Raw genomic sequence first — 16,574 nt, 5'->3', positions numbered from 1 at the left:
AGATCAAGACCAAGACGAGAGAGTGAGGGACAGAGAGAGTGGGAGAGAAAGACAGGGAGAGAGGGAGAGAGTGGGAGGTACAGTGATAGAGAGAGATAGAGAGCAAGACAAAGAGGGAGAGAGAAAGATAGAGAGTGAGGAGAGAAAGATAGAGAGACAGAGAGACGGACAGAGAGAGAGGGGTGAGAAAGACAGAGAGAGAGAGAGGGAGAGAAAGTCAGAGAGAGAGAGACAGAGAGAGAGAGAGACAGAGAGCGAGGCAGAAAGAGACAGAGAGACTGAGCCTGAGGGACAGAGAGAGAGAGGGGGAGAGAAAGAGAGACAGAGAGAGAGAGGGGGACAACCATTAAATCTAAGAAAAGAGTATATACAGAGGGACAACCATTAAATCTAAGAAAAGAGTATATACAAATTATATGAATGTATATTTATACATTCAGGGATATATCTGTTTATACACTGTACGGATAGATCTGCGTTTAAGTGTTCAACCTTAAATGTTTTTCGATGCTTTGGCAACATAAGATGTACCTTGTCATGCCAGTAAAGCGATTTGAATTGAATTGAATTGAATTGAGAGAGACAGAGAGAGAGAGAGAGCGAGGCACAGAGAGACAGAAAAACACAGAGAGACTGAGGCTGGGGGAGAGAGAGGGAGAGATGGAGAGAGAGAGACAGAGAGACTGAGGCGGGGGAGAGGGAGAGAGAGAGACAGATGATGCTGGCTGGTGAGGGCTGGCTGGCTGGTGCATTGCGTGCGAGAGCGCGCTAGCTGTGGCTGCCCACCTGATCACAGCCCTTGAATCGTGCTGCGGTTTGACACACAGGAAACGATGCTGAACAACAGTTGAGAGGATGTCGGCAAAATGTAACCTGTCAGTGTTGATGCCGAGTGCACGTTCACTTCAAACTGAGACATAGCTTCCCGACATGGGCCGGGTCTTACCCACATCCACTCCAGCTGATTCCCCCCACACTCTCTCCCCCCCCGCCCCCCCGCCTGCCCCAGCTTCCCCAAAGGGCGCTGAATCTCACCGGAAGCCAATTATTCAACTCTCAAGGGCAGACACTGAGCGTTAGCAGGGTATTCGACTATGTGGGGTCTCACAATGGAGCCCAATACGTTCCCCGCCCGGCATCCACTCATTTTCCAGCAGAGATGCTGGTAGTTTTATTTTTTTACCCCCCTCACTCCTTACTCCTAACAGGCACTGAGGTCACTTGGACCATTTTACCCGTGTGAGATCAGGCTAACTCAGCACTAGGCCGGGAATGGAGCCTGGGCCTTTCCTGCTCTGTGTGTGTTTGTGCGTGTGTGGCTCAGTCCCACACCAGGTGAGATCAGCTAACTCATCACAGGCCGGGGATGGAGCCTGGGCCTTTCCTGCTCTTTGTGTGTGGGGCTCAGTCCCACTCCGGGTGGTGGATGGAATTTTACAGTTACTGACTGGGCTCAAGGACGTGTAAAGTTGGGACTGGTATCAGAGTTAAGGGCTGGGCGGGGGCTTGGGGGGGCGTCAGAGATCATGACTACACTGCCCCTTAAACCAGGCGTCATGTGCAAACTGTATTGGTCAGTGACCTTTACTGAGAGCTGCATCAAGTTGTCTAAACTTTCAAGATTCATACATTGAACTTGATGAAAGATTCACCTCGGGTGCATCAACCTCTGAACTGTAGGATAAGATCAAAGTACACAGCAGCATCTCCCGTGGGATCACAAACTGGGCTCCGTTACTGAACCTTAAATGCACAGTCTTGTGGGTTGAGGGATATGGGGAGAAGATGAGTAGGTGGGCTTGAGGGATCTGGGGAGAAGGTGGGTAGGTGGGGTTGTGGGATATGGGGAGAAGGTGGGTGGGTGGGGTTGTGGGATATGGGGAGAAGGTGGGTAGGTGGGGTTGAGGGTTATGGGGAGAAGGTGGGTAGGTGGGGTTGAGGGTTGTGGGGAGAAGGTGGGTAGGTGGGGTTGAGGGATATGGGGAGAAGGAGGGTAGGTGGGGTTGGGGGATATGGGGAGGAGGTGGGTAGGTGGGGTTGAGGGATATGGGGAGAAGGAGGGTAGGTGGGGTTGAGGGATATGGGGAGAAGGAGGGTAGGTGGGGTTGGGGGATATGGGGAGGAGGGATATGGGGAGAGGGAGGGTAGGTGGGGTTGAGGGATATGGGGAGAAGGTGGGTAGGTGGGGTTGGGGGATATGGGGAGAAGGTGGGTAGGTGGTGTTGAGGGATCTGGGGAGAAGGTGGGTAGGTGGGGTTGGGGGATATGGGGAGAAGGTGGGTAGGTGGGGTTGGGGGATATGGGGAGAAGGTGGGTAGGTGGTGTTGAGGGATCTGGGGAGAAGGTGGGTAGGTGGGGTTGGGGGATATGGGGAGAAGGTGGGTAGGTGGGGTTGGGGGATATGGGGAGGAGGGATATGGGGAGAAGGAGGGTAGGTGGGGTTGAGGGATATGGGGAGAAGGAGGGTAGGTGGGGTTGAGGGATATGGGGAGAAGGTGGGTAGGTGGGGTTGGGGGATATGGGGAGGAGGGATATGGGGAGAAGGAGGGTAGGTGGGGTTGAGGGATATGGGGAGAAGGAGGGTGGGTGGTGTTGAGGGATCTGGGGAGAAGGTGGGTAGGTGGGGTTGGGGGATATGGGGAGAAGGTGGGTAGGTGGGATTGGGAGATATGGGGAGAAGGTGGGTAGGTGGGGTTGAGGGATATGGGGAGAAGGTGGGTAGGTGGGGTTGGGGGATATGGGGAGAAGGTGGGTAGGTGGGATTGGGGGATATGGAGAGATGGTGGGTAGGTGGGATTGGGGGATATGGGGAGAAGGTGGGTAGGTGGGATTGGGGGATATGGGGAGAAGGTGGGGTTGAGGGATATGGAGAGAAGGTGGGTAGGTGGGGTTGAGGGATTTGGGGAGAAGGTGTGTAGGTGGGGTTGAGGGATTTGGGGAGAAGGAGGGTAGGTGGGATTGAGGGATTTGGAGAGAAGGTGGGTAGGTGGGGTTGGGGGATATGGGGAGAAGGAGGGTAGGTGGGGTTGGGGGATATGGAGAGAAGGTGGGTAGATGGGGTTGGGGGATATGGGGAGAAGGAGGGTAGGTGGGGTTGGGGGATATGGAGAGATGGTGGGTAGATGGGGTTGGGGGATTTGGGGAGAAGGTGGGTAGATGGGGTTGGGGGATATGGGGAGAAGGAGGGTAGATGGGGTTGGGGGATATGGGGAGAAGGAGGGTAGGTGGGGTTGGGGGATATGGAGAGAAGGAGGGTAGATGGGGTTGAGGGATTTGGGGAGAAGGAGGGTAGGTGGGGTTGGGGGATATGGGGAGAAGGAGGGTAGATGGGGTTGAGGGATATGGAGAGAAGGTGGGTAGATGGGGTTGAGGAAGTATTGTGTCCAGTTCTGGTCACCACACTTTAGGAAGGATGTGAAGAGGGTGTGGAGGAGATTTACCAGAATGGTTCCGGGGATGGGGGATCTTAGCTACAAGGACAGATTGGAGAAGCTGGATTTGTTTTCATTAGAGCAAAGGAGGTTGAGGGGTGATTTGACAGAGGTGTTCAAGATTATGACGGGTTTGGATAGGCTAGACGGGGAAAGGCTGTTCCCACTAGTTGACGGTACAAGGACTAGGGGACACAGATTTAAGGTTTTGGGCAAGAGATACGGTGGGGGGGATGTGAGGAAAAACTTTTTTACGCAGCGAGTGGTGAGGACCTGGAACTCGCTGCCGACGGAAGTGGTGGAAGCGGAAACACTCAATGTTTTCAAGGAGAGACTGGATAGGCACTTGAGGGAAATAAACTTGCAGGGCTACGGGGAGAGAGCGGGGGAATGGGACTGACTGGATTGCTCTACAGAGAGCAGGCAGGGACTCGATGGGCCGAATGACCTCCTTCTGTGCCGTTATGACTCTATGGCTCTCTACCTCGTCCTTGTGCCAGAGATAGGGAGAGGGAGAATGAGGCAATGAGCCTCACGGACCCAGAACCAGAGTGCTGTTCCTGGACACAGAACCGCAAGCTGTTACTCCCTGTTAGGAACCCTTGCCTCCTGCTCACAAATGCCCCACTCAAAGTGCCCGAATGAGGTCTCTTCTTATCTCTAACCCACACTCTGTTTCCTGTGCAGTCTCTCAGTCTGATATACAGGAAGCAGCTTTCGAGCTTGCAAAGACCCACAACAGACATAGATAGACAACACTCCCTCTACTACACAGCACCTAAATCAGCATTAATCATCTTCATTCACCACAGTGTAAACTGCTATAAGGGTTATGAGGGAGGTGCGATGCATTAGCACCATATCTTCTCAACTCTTACCCGTGCTGTACCTGCCCTGGGAGTGTTTGATGGGGACAGTGTAGAGGGAGCTTTACTCTGTATCTAACCGGTGCTGTACCTGCCCTGGGATTGTTTGATGAGACAGTGTAGAGGGAGCTTTACTCTGTATCTAACCCATGCTGAACCTGCCCTGGAAGTGTTTGATGGGACAGTGTAGAGGGAGCTTTACTCTGTATCTAACCCGTGCTGTACCTGCCCTGGGAGTGCTTGATGGGACAGTGTAGAGGGAGCTTTACTCTGTATCTAACTCGTGCTGTACCTGCCCTGGGAGTGTTTGATGGGACAGTGTAGATGGAGCTTTACTCTGTATCTAATCTGTGCTGTACCTGCCCTGGGAGTGTTAGATGGGACAGTGTAGAGGGAGCTTTACTCTGTATCTAACCCGTGCTGTACCTGCCCTGGGAGTGTTTGATGGGACAATGTAGAGGGAGCTTTGCTCTGTATCTAACCCGTGCTGTACCTGCCCTGGGAGTGTTTGATGGGACAGTGTAGAGGGAGCTTTACTCTGTATCTAACACGTGCTGTACCTGCCCTGGGAGTGTTTGATGGGCACAGTGTAGAGGGAGCTTTACTCTGTATCTAATCCGTGCTGTACCTGCCCTGGGAGTGTTTGATGGGACAGTGTAGAGGGAGCTTTACTCTGTATCTAACCCGTGCTGTACCTGCCCTGGGAGTGTTTGACAGGCCAGTGTAGAGGGAGCTTTATTCTGTATCTAACCCGTGATGTACCTGCCCTGGGAGTGTTTGATGGGACAGTGTAGAGGGAGCTTTACTCTGTATCTAACCCGTGCTGTACCTGCCCTGGGAGTGTTTGATGGGAAAGTGTAGAGGGAGCTTTACTCTGTATCTAACCCGTGCTGTACCTGCCCTGGAAGTGTTTGATGGGGACAGTGTAGAGGGAGCTTTACTCTGTATCTAACCCGTGCTGTACCTGCCCTGGGAGTGTTTGATGGGACAGTGTAGAGGGAGCTTTACTCTGTATCTAACCCGTGCTGTACCAGCCCTGTGAGTGTTTGATGGGCACAGTGTAGAGGGAGCTTTACTCTGTGTCTAATCCGTGCTGTACCTGCCCTGGGAGTGTTTGATGGGACAGTGTAGAGGGAGCTTTACTCTGTATCTAAACCGTGCTGTACCTGCCCCGAGAGTGTTTGATGGGACAGTGTAGAGGGAGCTTTACTCTGTATCTAACCCGTGATGTACCTGCCCTGGGAGTGTTTGATGGGACAGTGTAGAGGGAGCTTTACTCTGTATCTAACCCGTGCTGTACCTGCCCTGGGAGTGTTTGATGGGCACAGTGTAGAGGGAGCTTTACTCTGCATCTAACCCGTGCTGTACCTGCCCTGGGAGTGTTTGATGGGACAGTGTAGAGGGAGCTTTACTCTGTATCTAATCCGTGCTGTACCTGCCCTGGGAGCGTTTGATGGGACAGTGCAGAGTGAGCTTTATTCTGTATCTAACCCGTGATGTGCCTGCCCTGGGAGTGTTTAATGGGACAGTGTAGAGAGAGCATTACTCTGTATCTAACCCGTGCTGTATCTGCCCTGGGAGTGTTTGATGGGACAGTGTAGAGGGAGCTTTACTCTGTATCTAACCCGTGCTGTACCTGCCCTGGGAGTGTTTGATGGGCACAGTGTAGAGGGAGCTTTACTCTGTATCTAACTCGTGCTGTACCTGCCCTGGGAGTGTTTGATGGGACAGTGTAGAGGGAGCTTTACTCTGTATCTAATCCGTGCTGTACCTGCCCTGGGAGCGTTTGATGGGACAGTGCAGAGTGAGCTTTATTCTGTATCTAACCCGTGATGTACCTGCCCTGGGAGTGTTTGATGGGACAGTGTAGAGAGAGCATTACTCTGTATCTAACCCGTGCTGTACCTGCCCTGGGAGTGTTTGATGGGACAGTGTAGATGGAGCTTTATTCTGTATCTAACCCGTGATGTACCTGCCCTGGGAAGACCGAAGCCATTGTTTTCGGTCCCTAACCCTCTAACCCTCTCCCTGGCAACTCTCTGAGGCTGAGCCAGACTGTTTCGAACCTTGGTGTTGTATTTGATACTGAGCTGAGTTTCCGACCACACATCCGCTCCATCACCAAACCCCCCTTCTTCCACCTCCGTAACCTCGCCTGTCTCTGCCACTGTCTCAGCCCATCCGCTGCTGAAACCCTCATCCATGCCTTTGTTACCTCTGGACTTGACTATTCCAACGCACTCCTGGTTGGCCTCCCACATTCCACCCTACGTAAACTTGAGGTCATCCAAAATTCGGCTGCCCGTGTCCTAACTTGCACCAAGTCCCGTTCGCCCATCACCCCTGTGCTCGCTGACCTACATTGGCTCCCGGTTAAGCAACGCCTCGATTTCAAAATTCTTGTCCTTGTTCCCAAATCCCTCCATGGCCCTCGCCCCTCCCTATCTCTGTAATCTCCTCCAGCCCCACAACCGCCCGAGATATCGGTGATCCTCTAATTCTGCCCTCCTGAGCATCCCTGATTATAATCACTCAACCATTGGTGGCCGTGCCTTCTGTTGCCTAGGCCCTAAGCTCTGGAATTCCCTGCCTAAACCTCTCCGTCTCTCTACCTCTCTTTCCTCCTTTAAGATGCTCCTTAATACCACCTCTTTGACCAAGCTTTTGGTCACCTGCCCTAATTTATCCTTGTGTGGATCGGTGTCAATTTTTTTTTGTCTTATAATACTCCTGTGCAGCGCCTTGGGAAGTTTTACTACGTTAAAGGCGCTATATAAATACAAGTTGTTGTTGTTGTATCTAACCCGTGCTGTACATGCCCTGGGAGTGTTTGATGGGGCAGTGCAGAGGGAGCTTTACTCTGTATCTAACTCGTGCTGTACCTGCCCTGGGAGTGTTTGATGGGGCAGTGCAGAGGGAGCTTTGCTCTGTATCTAACCCGTGCTGTACCTGCCCTGGGAGTGTTTGATGGGACAGTGTAGAGGGAGCTTTACTCTGTATCTAACCCGTGCTGTACCTGCCCTGGGAGTGTTTGATGGGACAGTGCAGAGCGAGCTTTACTCTGTATCTAACCCGTGCTGTACCTGCCCTGGGAGTGTTTGATGGGGCAGTGTAGAGGGAGCTTTACTCTGTATCTAACCCGTGCTGTACCTGCCCTGGGAGCGTTTGATGGGACAGTGTAGAGGGAGCTTTACTCTGTATCTAACTCGTGCTGTACCTGCCCTGGAAGTGTTTGATGGGGCAGTGCAGAGGGAGCTTTGCTGTGTATCTAACCCGTGCTGTACCTGCCCTGGGAGTGTTTGATGGGACAGTGTAGAGGGAGCTTTACTCTGTATCTAACCCGTGCTGTACCTGCCCTGGGAGTGTTTGATGGGACAGTGCAGAGCGAGCTTTACTCTGTATCTAACCCGTGCTGTACCTGTGCTGGGAGATTTTGATGGGACAGTGTAGAGGGAGCTTTACTCTGTATCTAACCCGTGCTGTACCTGCCCTGGGAGTGTTTGATGGGACAGTGTAGAGTGAGCTTTACTCTGTATCTAACTCGTGCTGTACCTGCCCTGGGAGTGTTTGATGGGCAGTGCAGAGGGAGCTTTGCTGTGTATCTAACCCGTGCTGTACCTTCCCTGGGAGTGTTTGATGGGACAGTGTAGAGGGAGCTTTACTCTGTATGTAACCCGTGCTGTACCTGCCCTGGGAGTGTTTGATGGGACAGTGTAGAGCGAGCTTTACTCTGTATCTAACCTGTGCTGTACCTGCCCTGGGAGTGTTTGATGGGACAGTGTAGAGGGAGCTTGACTCTGTATCTAACCCGTGCTGTACCTGCCGTGGGAGTGTTTGATGGGACAGTGTAGAGGGAGCTTTACTCTGTATCTAACCCGTGCTGTACCTGTGCTGGGAGATTTTGATGGGACAGTGTAGAGGGAGCTTTACTCTGTATCTAACCCGTGCTGTACCTGTGCTGGGAGATTTTGATGGGACAGTGTAGAGGGAGCTTTACTCTGTATCTAACCCCGTGCTGTTCCTGCCCTGGGAGTGTTTGATGGGACAGTGTAGAGGGAGCTTTAATCTGTATCTAACCCCGTGCTTTACCAGCTCACACCTTCCCCAGTGACAGAAGTAGAAATGATTCTAGTACTCCTGTATCTCACTTCCCCATTTATTAAGCTGTTTATTTAAACGTTCCTCTCTGATTTACACAGAATGAATAGTGCCCTCAGTAACTGATTACCTTCGAATGAAGGGGGCTTTCAATTCCCAATTCTCTCAGATAGCACTTCCTTTATTGGGTTTTGACGTGTTTGTGATCATTTGCAGCCGCAGATGTGTGTGTTCAGCTGACTCACACTCTGCACTGGTTCAGGATGTACTGGAGCCTGTCTCCAGGTCAACTTTAGCTCTCCCTCTCAGCCTGTCTCTCTGGTTCTCCTAGTGTCTGTGCGTCTGTCTCTCTCTGGATTTACTCTGTGTTAGAGACTGTGCTGCTGTCTCCTGTTCCTTCATCCTCTGATTGTGATCTCTAACCGCTTCTGTCTTCTCTTCCTCTAGGAGCGAGACAAGGAATATGTCGGGTTTGCCACCTTACCCAATCAGGTCCATCGCAAGTCAGTGAAGAAGGGCTTTGACTTCACGCTGATGGTGGCAGGTAAAGCCATTAACCCCCTCACCCCTGAACCCGCACCCTACATCGACCCCTCACCTGACCATTCACTCTCCAACCCCCTCGCCCACAAACCCCCTCACCCCTAACCTTCCAACCCTGAACCTCTGAACCCTCACCCTACATCGACCCCTCACCTGACCATTCACTCTCCAACCCCCTCGCCCACAAACCCTCTCACCCCTCACCTTCCAACGCTGAACCCCTGAACCCTCACCCTACATCGACTCCTCACCTGACCATTCACCCTCCAGCCCCCTCGCCTTCCAACCCTTCACCACTGAACCCTCACCCTACATCGACCTCTCACCTGACCATTCACCCTCCAGCCCCCATGCCCGCAAACCCTCACCCTCCAACCTTTCACCCAACCCATCATGCTACCTTGATCCCCTCACCTGATCCTTCACCCTCCAACCCCCTCACCCCTCGCCCACAAACCCCCTCACCCCTAACTCCTCACCACTGACCCTTCAAGCTACCTTGAGCCCTTCACCTAATCCTTCACCCTCCAACCCCCTCACCTGACCCCTCACCCTGCCTCAACCCCTCACCTGACCCCTCGCCCTACCTGACCCCTCGCTCTACCTAAACACCCTCACCCGACCTTGACCCCTCGCCCTACCTAATCCGTCACCCTACCTAAACACCCTCACCCGACCCCTCACCTGACGCCTCCACAGCCCCCTCCCCTCAACTGTAACCTCTCCTCCTCCAACTGTAAACCCCCGCCCCTGCCAATCTCATGATGGATGAAGGAATGGCCGATATATTTCCAAGTCAGGATGGTGTGTGACTTGGAAGGGAATTTGGAGGTGGTGGTGTTTCCATGCGCCTGCTGCCCTTGTCCTTCTCGGTGGAAGAGGTCGCGGGTTTGGGAGGTGCTGTCGAAGAAGCTTTTTCAAGTTGCTGCAGTGCATCTTGTAGATGGTACACACTGCAGCCACGGTACGCCGGTGGTGGAGTGAGTGAATGTTTAAGGTGGTGGATGGGATGCCGATCAAGCGGACTGCTTTGTCCTGCATGGTGTTGAGCTTCTTGAGTGTTGTTGCAGCTGCACTCATCCAGGCAAGTGGAGAGTATTCCATCACACTCCTCTAACACCTCACCACTGACTAACCCTCACCTCCCCTAACTGTAACCGTTCCTCTAGTTTAAGAGGATGAGGAGTCAGTACCGTGACTGGAGAAGACAGGATTGGGTTCGAATGTGATCACCCCTCCACGGTCGATAAGCCTGCTGACGCTCACGGGATGTCGCGGAGAGTGGAAGATGGCTGGCCCCCACATTACCACACCATGAGTCAGCACCTTCAGGGGGAGGAGGGGAGAGAGCCAAGGACCCCAGAGCTCAAAATGGCCGACTCTTCTTCTCCCTGCCGCTACCTCCCTCACCTTCCCCCCCTCCACTCCCCCACAACACGCTCTCCACACCTACCATAGAGAGAGCTGAGGAAAGCACGGTACTGCTGACAGATTGGTAGGGAAGCAGGGTGCAGCTTTTGACCCCTATTAGTTCATGACCCTCTCAATGAGGTTTGCAATGGATGGCAAGGCCTTGGAGAGGGTGCAGGGGAGATTTGCCAGAATGGTACCAGGGACGAGGGACTTCAGTTATGGGGAGAGACTGGAGAAGCTGGGATTGTTCTCCTTAGAGCAGAGAAGGTTAAGGGGAGATTGACCAGAACAGTACCAGGGATGAGGGACTTCAGTTATGTGGAGAGACTGGAGAAGCTGGGATTGTTCTCCTTAGAGCAGAGAAGGTTAAGGGGAGATTGACCAGAATGGTACCAGGGATGAGGGACTTCAGTTATGTGGAGAGACTGGAGAAGCTGGGGTTGTTCTCCTTAGAGCAGAGAAGGTTAAAGGGAGATTTAATAGAGGCATTCAAAATTATGATGGGTAAAGTTTTAAACTAATTGGCAAAAGAACCAGAGGGGAGATGAGGAGAATTGTTTTAGGCATCTGGAATGCGCTGCCTGAAAGGGCGGCGGAAGCAGATTCAATAGTAACTTTCAAAAGGGAATTGGATGAATACTTCTGAAGGAAAAATTTGCAGGGCTATGGGGAAAGAGTGGAGCTAATTGGACAGCTCTTTCAAAGAGCCGGCACAGTCGCGGTGGGCCGAAGGGCCTCCTTCTGTCTTTCTATGATTCACGGGGAGGTTGGACCACTGCCGTCAACTTGGGTGCCAAGGGTTTGGTTCCCGGGAGGCTCAGGGCTGTGAGGGGCGGGAGGCTGTGCTTCATTGAGTGATTGAGATGCGTGTCTGTTCCACAGGTGAATCGGGGCTGGGGAAGTCCACCCTCGTCGACAGCCTCTTCCTGACGGACCTTTACAAGGAGCGGATCATCCAGAATGCCGACGGTAAGCCCATTGCGGAGCTCTTCCTGAACTCTTCCCCATTGACGATTGATCCTCGACAAAAACAACAACTTGCATTTATCTAGCGCCTTTAACGCAGTAAAATGTCCCAAGGCGCTTCACAGGAGCGATTATCGCACAAAATTTGACACCGAGCCACATAATAGAGAGGCTAAGTGAATGGGCAAGAACATGGCAAATGGAATATAATGTGGAGAAATGGGAAGTTATCCACTTTGGTAGGAAAAATAGAAAAGCAGAGTTTTTTTTAAATGCTGAGAGATTGGGAAATGTTGGTGTTCAGAGGGACCTGGGTGCCCTTGTACACGAACCACTGAAAGTTAACCTGCAGGTACAGCAAGCAATTAGGAAATCAAATGGTATGTTGGCCTTTATTACAAGAGGATTTGAGTATAAGAGTAAAGACGTCTTACTACAATTATATAGGGTCCTGGTGAGGCCACACCTGGAGTATTGTGTACAGTTTTGGTCTCCATACATAAGGAAGGATATACTTCCCATAGAGGGAGTGCAGCGAAGGTTCACCAGACTGATTCCTGGGATGGGGGGATTGTCCTGTGAGGAGAGATTGAGTTGACTAGGCCTGTATTCTCTAGAGTTTAGAAGAATGAGAGGTGATCTCATTGAAACATACAACATTCTTACAGGGCTTGACAGGGTAGATGCAGGGAGGATGTTTCCCCTGACTGGGGAGTCTAGAACCAGGAGTCACAGTCTCAGGATAAGGGGTCGGCCATTTTGGACTGAGATGAGGAGAAATTTCTTCACTCGGAGGGTGGTGAATCTTTGGAATTCTCTACCCCAGAGCGCTGCGGAGGCTCAGTCGTTGAGTATATTCAAGACAGAGATCGATAGATTTTTGAATATTAAGGGAATCAAGGGATATGGGGATAGTGCAGGAAAGTGGAGTTGAGGTAGAAGGTCAGCCGTGATCTTATTGAATGGCAGAGCAGGCTCGAAGGGCCAAATGGCCAACTCCTGCTCCTATTTCTTATGTTCTTATTAGGTGATATTAGCACAGGTTGGTCAAAGAGTCAGGCTTTAAGGAGCATCTTAAAGGAGGAAAGAGAGGCGGAGAGGTTTAGGGGAAGGAATTCCAGAGCTTAGGGCATTGGCAGCTGAAGGCACGGCCAGCAATGGCGGAGCGATTAAAATTGGGGATGTGCAAGAGGCCAGAATTGGAGGAGTGCAGAGATCTCGGAGGGTTGTGGGGCTGAAGGAGCTTACAGAGATAGGGAGGGGGGGCGAGGCCCTGGAGGGATTTGAACACAAGGATGAGAATTTTGAAATCGAGGCGTTGCCGGACCGAGAGCCCATGTAGGTCAGCGAGCACAGAGGAGGATGAGTGAACGGGACTCGGTGCGAGGTAGGACACGGGGCAGCAGAGTTTTGGATGAGCTGAAGTTTACGGAGGGTGGAAGATGGGAGGTCGGACAGGAGAGCGTCGGAATAGTCGACTCGGGGAATAACAAAGACACGGGTGAGGGTTTGGGAGGGGTGGGGATGGGGGAGAGGGGCAGCAACCAGGACAACAGGAAACTTGAGCGGGAAGAAAAAGTTCAGGAGATCACAAGTCTGACAGTCTGATCCTGGTGGTGAATGGGCTCAAGTCCCAAGGGGTGTACATTGCACACGAGGGGATTAGGAGTGAGTAGGGAAGTCAGGAGGGCTTCAATCAGCTAGGGCCGCAGCTGGCTCGGAGAGGTGCTGAGCCACATGGACCAGTGGTCACTCCGACTCTACCCCACTCAGCCAGCTGATCTCGGGTCGAGCTGAGATGGGTGCACTGCATTGGGGCCTCTGTGTTAAAGAGGGATGAAATTTCGGCCAGGGTTCCTGATCTGGATCACGGTCCAGATAAGGGAGAACAGGATTGTGCTTTTTTAAAAAATGTGTTTTATGAGATGTGGGCGTCACTGACAAGGCAAACATTTATTGCCCATCCCTAGTTGCCCTTGAGAAGGTGGTGGTGAGCCGCCTTCTTGAACCGCTGCAGTCCGTGTGGTGAAGGTGCTCCCACAGTGCTGTTAGGGAGGGAGTTCCAGGATTTTGACCCAGTGACGACGAAGGATCGCCGATATAATTCTAAGTCAGGATGGTGTGTGACTTGGAGGGGAACTTGGAGGTGGTGGTGTTCCCATGCGCCTGCTGCCCTTGTCCTTCTAGGTGGAAGAGGCCGCGGGTTTGGGAGGTGGTGCCGAAGAAGCCTTGGCGAGTTGCTGCAGTGCATCTTGTAGATGGTACACACTGCAGCCACGGTGGTGGAGGGAGTGAATGTTTAAGGTGGTAGATGGGGCACCAATCAAGCGGGCTGCTTTGTCCTGGATGGTGTCGAGCTTCTTGAGTGTTGTTGGAGCTACACTCATCCAAGCAAGTGGAGAGTATTCCATCACATTCCTAACTTGTGCCTTGTAGATGGTGGAAAGGCTTTGGGGAGTCAGGAGGTGAGACACTCGCCGCAGAATACCTAGCCTCTGACCTGCTCTTGTAGTCACAGTATTTATGTGGCTGGTCCAGTTAAGTTTCCGGTCAATGGTGACCCCCAGGATGTTGATGGTGGAGGATTCGGCGATGGTAATGTCATTGAATGTCAAGGGGCGGTGGTTAGACTCTCGCTCAACTGTGATGCCATCCCAGTCGGATTACCGACTGAGACTCATAGTGTAGGCAGTACCTGCCCTGGGAGTGTTTGATGGGACAGTGTAGAGGGAGCTTTACTCTGTATCTAACCCGTGCTGTACCTGCCCTGGGAGTGTTTGATGGGACAGTGTAGAGGGAGCTTTACTCTGTATCTAACCCGTGCTGTACCTGCCCTGGGAGTGTTTGATGGGACAGTGTAGAGGGAGCTTTACTCTGTATCTAACCCGTGCTGTACCTGCCCTGGGAGTGTTTGATGGGGCAGTGCAGAGGGAGCTTTACTCTGTATCTAACTCGTGCTGTACCTGCCCTGGGAGTGTTTGATTGGGCAGTGCAGAGGGAGCTTTGCTCTGTATCTAACCCGTGCTGTACCTGTCCTGGGAGTGTTTGATGGGACAGTGCAGAGGGAGCTTTACTCTGTATCTAACCCGTGCTGTACCTGCCCTGGGAGTGTTTGATGGGGCAGTGTAGAGGGAGCTTTACACTGTATTTAATCCGTGCTGTACCTGCCCTGGGAGTGTTTGATGGGGACAGTGTAGAGGGAGCTTTACTCTGTATCTAACCCATGCTGTACCTGCCCTGGGAGTGTTTGATGGGGACAGTGTAGAGGGAGCTTTACTCTGTATCTAACCCATGCTGTACCTGCCCTGGGAGTGTTTGATGGGGACAGTGTAGAGGGAGCTTTACTCTGTATCTAACCCGTGCTGTACCTGCCCTGGGAGTGTTTGAAGGGACAGTGTAGAGGGAGCTTTACTCTGTATCTAACCCGTGCTGTACCTGCCCTGGGAGTGTTTGATGGGGACAGTGTAGAGGGAGCTTTACTCTGTATCTAACCCATGCTGTACCTGCCCTGGGAGTGTTTGATGGGACAGTGTAGAGGGAGCTTTACTATGTATCTAACCTGTAAAGTCTGTGGGTTGTGCAGTTAATTACGACACAGACTTCAGGAGTAACATACAACAGGACTTTACTATTCGAAGGTCAGGGCGAATCTGCCCTATAAATCATGCCACAGCACTTATATACCGGTGTGGTCACCGTCGGTATTACCGTATACAGAAGCCAAACAAGTAGTGCCACACCTAAAATAGTTCTCTTAAAGGTGAACGGTTACATACAATAGTCTCTTAAAGGTAGACGGTTACATACACTACAATCCTCCCTTTTTAGCTTACAACATACTATTTCTCATTAACATACATATATTCAACTTCAGGTAAACAATTTACAGATATAGTCGCTGTGGGAAACAGTTCACAGGTTCAGTCTCTGTGGGAACAGTGTATAGATTCAGTCTCTAGTCTTGACTCGGTCCGAACAACATCGCTGTGGTGTAGCCGGTTCACATTGCTAGCGTGACTCCTCCACTAGTCTTCCCCTTGACGTAACAGCTTGAACTCCCGTCCTGCTGAACCAGCAATGCTGACTTTTACAAACAGCTGTATTGCCTTGGTAATTTTCCTTACTTTCCAACTGATTTATCTCCCTTTGTAGGGCCCACGTGCATGATCTGGTAGGAGTGATAATGATTTTGATGGTTATCATCTTCTGCTTCTTCTTTTTCTTTTCTGCTTCTTGGAGACTCTCAGGGCTCCCTTATCAGCTGCCAGCTGTAGCGCCACCATCTCCCTATGTTCCTTAGACTTTAAGTGCTTCATCCTGATTTCTGCACTTTGGGAGTTTTCATCACAAGCTGGGCAGACCAGATCCTCGTAATATTCAGTGTCACTCAACAGGTCATGGTAATATTCGGTGTCGTCCTGAGCTAGTCTAGCGAGAGGGCCTGCTACTTCTTCCGTACCCAACTGGACGTTAGCCGACTGTTGTTCCCTCCCTAGACATCTTTCCTGAAGAGACTTCTTCATGCGTTCATATTCATCCCGCTCTTCCTGGGTTTCCTGCAAATCCTTCACTAATGACCTCGTTTGTGATTTCAACACTTCCCCTTCCCTCGGGGATTGATTGATCAGGCTATTCAATCCTTCTACTGGAGCAGCTGTTTCAACATTCTGCTGTTCACATTGACGTGATTCAGCGTACTTTTGGCATCCCTGTAAAATCTGTGTTGCAACCTCAGCTATTTCCATAACTTTTGAGAGCTCCGAACTCCTTCCCTTTGAAGATTGAAGCTCGTGTTCAGATTGTTCCCATTGTAGAGTTTTGTCCTTCAGCATATGAAGGAGTTGGCTGACCGTTAACTCTTCCGCGGGAACACTGTGGGTCAGAGTCTTCTCCATTTCATCCACCTTTTCCTCCAATGCTTTCACCTTCTTTTCCTCTTGTACTTTGGCTTCCAGCGCTCGGAGAAGTTGCGCCTTGATGCTCTCTAGCTCATGTTCAGAGGCCATTCTTACAGTCTCTGTGTTTCTTACAGTTCCCTTTTCTTCCACTGAACGGATTCCCAGTTGAATCTGTTCTTCAAGTTGTTGAATCTTGGTCATTGCCACCCCATATTTGCCTTGGGTTTCCTTTAATATTTTTATGAGTTCTTGTACATCTTGTCTTTCAGGTTCACAGCCTGCGCGTCGGCTTCAAGGCTTTCCCTTTTTTTTTTAAATTTTATGGCAGGGCGACCGGCTCTGGGTACCCCGTTGACGGC

At 51.5% G+C, this 16,574-nt stretch overlaps 1 protein-coding gene across 2 annotated transcripts in view; it reads left to right on the top strand.

The window, feature by feature from the left end:
- Positions 1-16,574, top strand: part of LOC147095457 (septin-4-like) — a 192,558-nt gene that overhangs the window by 2,534 nt on the left and 173,450 nt on the right. For both annotated transcript variants that reach the window (XM_085974607.1, XM_085974605.1), the window contains exons 2-3: positions 8,843-8,939; positions 11,234-11,320. In XM_085974607.1, coding sequence (XP_085830733.1) covers positions 8,930-8,939; positions 11,234-11,320 — 97 coding nt within the window. In that variant the 5' untranslated portion in view covers positions 8,843-8,929. The remainder of the gene's footprint in view (positions 1-8,842; positions 8,940-11,233; positions 11,321-16,574) is intronic.

Source organism: Somniosus microcephalus, unplaced genomic scaffold, assembly GCF_052327205.1.
Source record: "Somniosus microcephalus isolate GS21.2 unplaced genomic scaffold, FLI_Smic_1.0 unresolved_chr1, whole genome shotgun sequence".
Classification (NCBI taxonomy): Eukaryota; Metazoa; Chordata; class Chondrichthyes; order Squaliformes; family Somniosidae; genus Somniosus; species Somniosus microcephalus.
This window is presented reverse-complemented; position numbering and strand designations above follow the sequence as displayed.